The following is an 8,854-nucleotide window of genomic DNA, read 5'->3' as shown; positions in this document are numbered from 1 at the left end:
GTTATTCGTATTGTGACAGCATGAAAAGAATCAACAGAAGGATGAAGAAAAGCCAGTTTTTCTCTCTCTTCCATTTTCTTTTCATCATATGGAGAAAAGAGTACTACTGAAAGAAAATAAAGTATCTAGAGGCCTTTCAGAGTCTTGGAGACAAAGATTATGTAACTGTGAAGACATTTTGCTCTCCATTGAAGTTAGAGAAGGATAGAAAAATTATAACACTTCAAGTGCATTAATGTAACAGTTCCATTGTCCTGAGTGATAGTCAATGCTGTGGCAGAAGTAGTTAAGACACAAATGGTATTTTACCATCTGATATGGAATTTGGGATATGAGAAAACTTCTTAATTCATCATTCTTCCCATGAAAATATCATCACATATGAAACACCCAGTTCCTTCATTTGCCCTCCAGGTCAGTTACTAATCTCCCTTGTGAACAGGAGTGTGTGTTGCTCTTCAGTCAATATCCATTGCAGGCATATTTACTTTATATCACCCGAGAAAAAACTGATGCTTTGATTTTACACCTCTAGCTCATGAGGTGTGAATTGAATGACAATATACAGCAACATCTTAAGTTGTGCAAAATTGGTGCAGACAAAGTTGGAGGAAAAAAGTGACAGGTGAGATGGGATTATTCTGCACATAAACAAAAATATACCTTAGGTAAGATATGGTCTTCTGTCGTACGGAAAAATAAGTTCAGGCATTTCGTGATGGGGACGTTTTTTGATGTAGAAGCTGTTTGAATTCTAAAGGTGGTAAAAATAAGTAATGAGAGAGCAAAATAAATAATAATAATCATCAATCTTGTTATAGCAGTAAGATCAAGAAAAAAACCAAACCTCTCTACCAAGTGGCAAATTGGGAAACGAGAAATCTTCTCCCTATGAGAGCCCATACTGTAAGAAGTACAGAACTGGAAATATATTGTTCAGATTATACTGTTATCATCATGATTGTAGTGGGTATTTAAAGGAAGGTTTGCTAGCAGCTATTTTTATGAAATTACACAATTGAGACTCAAGAACATCTAGAAACACAAAGGGGTTGTGAGAGTCTTAAAAAGCAAGAGAAAAATTGAAATTCAAGTAGCAGATCAAGAATTTTGTTGAACAGATGATTTGATAGGAGAAATGATTGTCTGTACATCTATGTTTTATTCCTACCAATAAAAATGGAAAATGGTTCATAGTAGGATAAGCTGCCCAACTACCCAAGAAAAAAACTTCACAAGTTGTAATCTTATGAATTTTCTGCAGTATACATAGCTGTATGGCCAAGGAAAGTAAAAATTCTCTTGTTTATGTCTACTGAATATTTTTCACAAATGATCATTTGTCTATAAAACCAAGCTCCAAGGCCACTATCAGATCCTTTATTTAGGACTGGACTTAGTTATTCCCCTTTTTTGTAAACAAAAAAAAAAATAGTATAGATATCTATCTTCCAAATTCAGAATGTTCAGACCATTTTATTCATTTTTTAAGTGATCAGCCCTAGAATTGATGTCAGTTGCAGAGCTCTGATATCCTCAGCAAAGAAATTACTTGTCTGTAGGGCTAGCTGATTTTTTCCTGTTTCTTGTTTCGATGGACAACTTCATGCCCACACACAGCCATGTAAACAAATATTCAAATACAATCCCAGACTCAGGTAATGTTATTTTCTCTCTTGTGTTTGGGGGAGGCGGCAGCATAATTGGCTGCTCCTAATAAATACAGTTAAAAATGACAGATGGAGGTAGAGGATGAAAGGGAGGGAAAGGGAGGCAGATATTTACTTGTTTTCTAGGCTTTTTGTAGGGGAAGGGAATGACATGATAGAAAATGGTAAGGCTGGAAGGGACCACAGTGAGAATGCCAATTTGTTATTTGCTAAAATAGTCATCTGATGTAATTTTTATAGGACCACTAAAAATTTTAAAAGTGCATGTCCATTTTGGCTGCTTTCTAAAATTAGTGTTCAGCTTCTTCATCTCCTATACTGTGTATCAACTGCAACTGGTTTACAAGAGCTAACTTAAGGAATCAGTTCTCTATAGGACCATTCCCAGAGTTTTTTTGTGATATGAATAAGAACAGCAAGGGGGAATGACACAAGATTTTGTGCTAGAACTCTTGCAGTATTTTCTGAGAAGAAAAATGTTTTACATTTTGATAACCTTGTTGATTTTTAATTTGCCTTAGAATTTATATACTGAGCCCCAAAGTTCTGTCAAAGTAAATATATTGAATTGGACCAGTATCTTTGCGTTTAGATTTTCCAGATCTTTCAGTCTGTTCCTTAATAACAAAAGAAATAGCTTTATTTCCTTCTTCAGTGCATGTTAGAATCCCTCAAAGTAGCAGCATACATCTGTTTCTGTACTGCTTGGAAGGGAATATTACTCCTCTAGTTTGAACTGGGATGAACAATCACCAATCAATTATCTTTTTTTTTCCAAACTAACACAATTTGGCTGTGTTGAAAGAAAAAGAGAAAGAGAGAGAGAAAGTGAGAAAGCAAGAAAGCAAGAAAGAAAGAGAGAGAGAGAAAGAAAGAAAGAGAAAGAAAAAGAAAGAGAAATAGAGAAAGAAAGAGAAAGGAAAGAGAGAGAGAGAAAGAAAGAAAGAAAGAAAACAAGAAAGAGAGAAAGAAAGACAAAAAGAAAGAGAGAAAGAAAGAGAGAAAGAAAGAGAAAGAGAAAGAGAGAAAGAGAAAGAAAGAAAGAAAGAAAAAGAAAGAAAGAAAGAAAGAAAGAAAAAGAAAGAAAGAAAGAGAAAGAAAGAAAGAGAAAGAAAGAAAGAAAGAAAGAAAGAAAAAGAAAGAAAGAGAAAGAAATAAAGAAAGAAAGAGAAAGAAAGAGAAAGAAAGAAAGAAAGAGAAAAAGAAAGAAAAAGAAAGAAAGAAAGAGAAAGAAAGAAAGAGAAAGAAAGAAAAAGAAAGAAAGAAAGAAAGAAAGAAAGAAAGAAAGAAAGAAAGAAAGAAAGAAAGAAAGAAAGAAAGAAAGAAAGAAAGAAAGAAAGAAAGAAAGAAAGAAAGAAAGAAAGAAAGAAAGAAAGAAAGAAAGAAAGAAAGAAAGAAAGAAAGAAAGAAAGAAAGAAAGAAAGAAAGAAAGAGAAAAAGAAAAAGAAAGAAAGAAAGAAAGAAGGAAGGAAGGAAAGAAGGAAGGAATGATAACAGTTTCAGAACCCCTAGTTTGTATTTTATATATCTTATTGAAATGGGAAGGGTTAGATATATTTGAATATTTTAAAAAAATTCAGCACACTAAACCACCCCAAAAACCCCAAACACTAAAACCACAAGCATTAGTAAGTCAAAATACCAAAATTATATAGAAAAAGAATTCTTCTCTTAAAAAAGAGGTAAGATAAATTCTTTCAGGTAAAAAAGAATACAGGAATCATAAGATTATTAAACTCAAATTACCTGTCTCATTTAAAAACTAAGAAATAGGTCTTTATGTACAGAAAAGGAATGCTAAAGTAGGCTATCGAGTTCGTGGGCTTTAGAAAATGGAAAAAGAAAACAGGTGCATTAAAATCTGTTCTGATGGGGTTTGGAATTCCCAGAATACGCATAACTGTATATTGGAAGAAAAGGAAAATATTAGAATTGTTTTCACAGGAAATAAACTAATGCATACAAATGAATGAAAAGGAGAATGCAAAGTTCTGCGCAAGAAATAAATAATGTAATGCACAGGAAATAAATAATGTACTCTCAGTATTATATATCACAAAGTCCCAGAAAATACTCATTGCTAGAACAGAAGATTCAAACTCATGTGCAACATACTATTAAACTTAGTATTAGCAATTTTAACTTCCTTAAATATTTATTTAAGTTTTACTAAAATTATATGGATGTGCATACATTAACCATATCTAAATGCTCTTTGTGGCATTGGTTTGTGTCATGGATTAGCAAAGCATAGTCCCAGAAGTGAACAGTAATGAGTATTTTGGACCAAACCACTACAGTTTGTCTTTATTCTGAACCTGTAAGAAAAAACAAATATTTGGCTTACCAATTTTGAAATTATCTCTGACTTGTGTACTACTGTTATGTCTATTACTACTACTTAAGTAGTACAAAACTTGTTGATCTCAGTTAATATGTTTCTCATCTCTATATAGTGGGTCACAGTTAAGGCTCATTGTCCTATGGCCATCAAACACAGTACTTCTTAGCAATGATCACATGGATCTTTCAAATAGTCATCTGCTAGCGGAAATGATGGAAAGATTTGTGACACAAAGGTTTCAAAGGTTTTCTCCCCGAGTGGATATCTAGATGCAGGAGGACTAATAGCTCAGTGAAGGAACACAAAGAGAAATAGTTCCCATGTACATGTATCAGGCCTGCTACTTCAAGTTTTGAAGTTTTGGTTTTTTTCTTGTAATATACACGGCGAGTGTAATTTTGTGTGTTCACAAGGACTTCCAATATCGCCATTGGGTTTAGATGCCCATATTTACTACTTACAGCAGTGGAAGTAGTGGTGCCTTAAATGAGAAAGTTAGTATCAAACCTGGAGAAGAGTTGAACCTACATATTTACTATGGGAAGAGGCAATTAGTACCTCTCTAAGACAGCGTGTTTCTAAGACTTACTCCTCGGAGTATGGTATTGAATCACAGAACTTCCGATGACCTTTTGGGAGCGGAAACACTATGCTTTCTGCATTTTCATGTAAAAAAATATTATAGTACCTAAGATGCACTGTACAGTAATTTTCTTTTGATTATTTATTAACCACTGTTCTTCAGGTAGGGAGGGCTTTTTAGCTTCTACTTTTAGGTTACTGTAAGTATTGGGTAAACTATTAACTATAGGACAGAGAGAGTTTGGTGGTTTTTTTCTTTTGTTTTGTCTTCGTTTTTTTGTGGGAAGGTTAATGACTATAATATTGTCTGTTTTCATTTTTTTTTAGAGATCCAAACCAGCCTGTTCCACAGGACACAAAGTTCATCCACACAAAACCCAACCGCTTTGAAGAAGTGGCCTGGTCAAAATACAATCCTAAAGACCAACTTTATTTACATATTGGCCTGAAACCCCGAGTTCGTGATCACTATCGAGCAACAAAAGTTGCGTTCTGGTTGGAGCTCGTACCACACCTTCACAACCTGAATGAAATATTTCAGTATGTTTCCACAACAACTAAAGTCCCCCCTCCTGACATGACCTCCTTTCCATATGTGACCCGACGTTCTCCTGGTAAATTATGGCCAGCCACCAAACGCCCAGCAATGACACCTGCCAACAATCCCAAACATTCAAAAGACACCCATAAAACAGCTCCAGAGGATACAACAGTTCTGATAGAAAACAAGCGAGATTACTCCACGGAGCTGAGTGTCACCATTGCTGTGGGGGCCTCCTTGCTGTTCCTCAACATTTTAGCTTTTGCTGCATTATATTACAAGAAGGACAAACGGCGTCATGAGACTCACAGGCGCCCCAGCCCCCAGAGGAACACCACCAATGACATAGCACACATACAAAATGAAGAGATCATGTCCTTGCAGATGAAGCAGCTAGAACATGACCACGAGTGTGAATCGCTGCAGGCCCATGACACACTGAGACTCACCTGTCCACCTGACTACACGCTCACTTTGAGAAGGTCTCCAGATGACATCCCGCTAATGACACCCAACACCATAACCATGATTCCAAATACATTAACAGGAATGCAGCCTTTGCATACTTTCAACACCTTCAGTGGAGGACAAAACAGTACAAATTTGCCCCATGGACATTCAACCACTAGGGTATAGCTCAGCCCTTCCCCATCTACCCTCACAAGCCACTTGGAAGAAAGAAAAAAAGAAAAAAAAAAAAAAAAAAAGAAAAAAAGAAGAGGAAAAAGTTATCTACCATCCCTTGAATACCTTGTCAAAATCTAAAGTAAAAATAAGTAAAAGAGAAGGACAGTCATTATTTTCTTACTGATCCTTCCCACAGAAACTCACTGATGTTAAAGATCAACTACAAACCCTGTGAAATGTGAAAAGTGTACATTGCTGTTACGATACTGCTTTAAGATCTCAGCCACTTTGATTGAAAGTTAAGGCCAGAAGAAGTCATTTAAAATGGTGTTTTAAGTGTAACAAGCAAAGCAGAATCTTCTGGAACATAAAGCCAGTGACTGTACAGGTGTTTCTGTTTGGGTTTTTTTTTTAATAAATAAAATTATAAAAAAGATTCTTTATGTGCCATACCATGAATGGCCGTTGATAAAACAAAGACATCACCATGGGCTTTTACCCAGCATATGAAGCTGTAATTCAGATGGGGAAAATAGAATTTTATTATTAAAAACAAAAATGAAAAAAAAAAAAAAAGAGGAGGACTGACTATGCAGTAAAACACGTATAGTTCTGTGCAAAGAGATGACTTGCCAGCCTGAACTATATTTAAAGAAACTTTGTAAAAATGTACATAGCTGTGAGTTTAAAAACAAACAAAAAAGAAGCAGCTTTTATTGATGTTTTCAGTTTGAAAAGAGCTTTTAGAAAGATTGTGCATTCGATTGTGACCTATGTGTATATACATTAGTCATATGACCTCTGTTTCCTCCAAGACCAAAGGAGGAATTTCTTCTTAATTACTAGTGGTTAACAAAAACCATGAGTTTTTTCTAACATGTTTCATTTATATGAGGCCATGGTGTCATGCAGAGGATACAGTTGTCTGTGTGACCTGCGTATTTTCTCTTACAGGTTACACTAGTGCATGTTAAAGTATTCATAGGAGATTGTTGTTCTTTTCTGAAACATTTTTTCTATAATTTAATTTTGTGTTAGCCTTTGTTAAATTCCAACACAGCAATGGATTGGAAAACAAAGAGAAAAAATACAAAAGAAAATAATTACTATTTAAGCTTGTTGAACTGAACCAAGAAACATCCAATAATATATATTTGGAGTTCAGTTTGTAGTTCTTGGTTATTGTGATACGTTCGGAAGAGTTTTGTGCCCTGACAAAAGCAACGAAAGCCTGTGTTTTGGTCAGCCTTCTTTGGGGAAAACTAGCTCTATATTCACCAGCAGTTGCAGAGGAATCTCAGCTGAGAAAGCACCTCCTTAATATTGCTAAACAAAATAAAACAACAATTTGAAAGTTGGGAAATGCAGGGTTGGTTGGCTGGCTGTTTTTCAAACTATTCAGAGTGATGAGTGTGTAAAGAACTTCTCAGCCCAGTATCTTGTTTTGCGCTTGAGAGTGTATCTGTCAGAAAATTCTTATTTGCTGATTCATTGCACAGCAGTCCCATAGTCAGTGAGCATTATGGAGACAGAAGCAGAGAAATCATCAGCTGTTCTGCATTTGAACAATATTGAAAATCCCAGAGAGTATCACTCTCAGGAAAGGCAAAATTATTAGCTGATTATTCCCTTCTGCCTTTCCCTCACTAGAAAAAGAGGGGCCAAGCAGAGCTATCAAAGTAACCTAGGAGTTTGATTCAAACAACTGATTTGAATGTGAAAAGCTAGAAAACAGTTTTTGCAGATGAAGATTGCTTTATATTTTGTCTTTGAAAGTTATTCCATCATCGAGAGATAGTAACCAAAGATCTTTGAACAAATTGGTCTGCACTTGAACGTGATTATCCCAGATGTATTTTCTATTATTAATTCACAACTAAACTGCATTGATATCATATTTCCCATAAAGATTAACACAAGATGCCTTGTACTTCTTTTTGTTTTCTACACTTTTTGTTTTCTAATAAAATACCTTGAAATAGTCACCCCTACAAATAAAATCAAAGACAAGGTGATTCACTGAGGTCTATTCATCTGCACAACTCTTTGTTGTAGCAGGCAGTAAAGCAAATTCTGAAGGAAAGAAATAAAAAGTAAATGACATGATAAAAATGCAACATGTGGCTGATACAATCCTTTATCTGCAGTAAATGTGCTATAAATCTGACCTGGGAGCTCAGGTTGGAATGAGATGAAGCAGCAACCCCAAAGTACCACTAGTAGAAAATGGAAAATTGTTTTGTTTTTTTCACTGATCCATCAAGTAATATATTAATGCTGACTCTATACCAGGCCACTTCCACCAGCTATGTAATGCCTCAGCTGAGATGCAGCAGTTCATAACTCTTAGAAAAAGGTTTAAAAAAAAAGTAAAAAAAAAAAAAAGTAAAAAAATAAAGGTAATGGTGCTTGGCATCATAATCAGTTGGGTATGTTTGTAATGTGAATTACAGTATTTGTTTAGTACTTCCAATTGTCTTCTGCTAGCAATATGTACAGTACTGTGTCAGGCTTGTGACATTTGGGTAAAAAAAGTTCCTGTAAGTGAATGACTTTAGCTTTTAAAAGTAATTACAATCAAGTTGATTTAATAATTTGATACATCTGGACTGATGTATGATTTATAGAGGGAACTGATTTATAGGGTCTTCATAGAATTCTATAATAATGATATCAAAATATACTTTGAAACTGTAAAAGAAAAACAAAAGTACTTTCCCAGGCTTATATTCTTGTCCTTAAGAGGCACACAGGGTTCAATGGTTTCTTCTGTTATTGTTTTGCAATTTTTTGGTTTTTTTGCCTTAAGTAATGATAGAAGATATATATGGCTGGACACATATGTATAAACTTTTCAGCAGCATTTTTAATAATAAAATATCACAGTATTTTCTAATGCTTTGTGCAAATAACTACGTGTTCATCCTTTTGTGTAGAAAGTCTTTCAGAGGTGTGTTTTCTGCCCCATCTCCATTTCATTATCTAATGTAAACAATGCCTTGATACTCAGTATAAAAATATTAAAGTAACAGAGGTTGCACTTTTAAGTTAGCATTGAGTTTTCATGGCTGGTGTGGTTCTATAAGCCTG

The 8,854-nt window shown here is 34.8% G+C and overlaps 1 protein-coding gene across 2 annotated transcripts in view; it reads left to right on the top strand.

The window, feature by feature from the left end:
- Window positions 1-8,676, top strand: part of NLGN4X (neuroligin 4, X-linked) — a 141,168-nt gene extending 132,492 nt beyond the window's left edge. For both annotated transcript variants that reach the window (XM_008635879.2, XM_008635877.2), the window contains one exon: window positions 4,924-8,676. In XM_008635879.2, coding sequence (XP_008634101.1) covers window positions 4,924-5,773 — 850 coding nt within the window. In that variant the 3' untranslated portion in view covers window positions 5,774-8,676. The remainder of the gene's footprint in view (window positions 1-4,923) is intronic.
- The last annotated feature ends 178 nt before the right edge of the window (window positions 8,677-8,854 follow it).

Source organism: Corvus brachyrhynchos, unplaced genomic scaffold (assembly GCF_000691975.1).
Source record: "Corvus brachyrhynchos isolate BGI_N302 unplaced genomic scaffold, ASM69197v1 scaffold83, whole genome shotgun sequence".
In the NCBI taxonomy this organism is placed as follows: Eukaryota; Metazoa; Chordata; class Aves; order Passeriformes; family Corvidae; genus Corvus; species Corvus brachyrhynchos.
The sequence above is the reverse complement of the archived record's forward strand: the minus strand, read 5'-3'. Positions and strand labels throughout refer to the sequence as shown.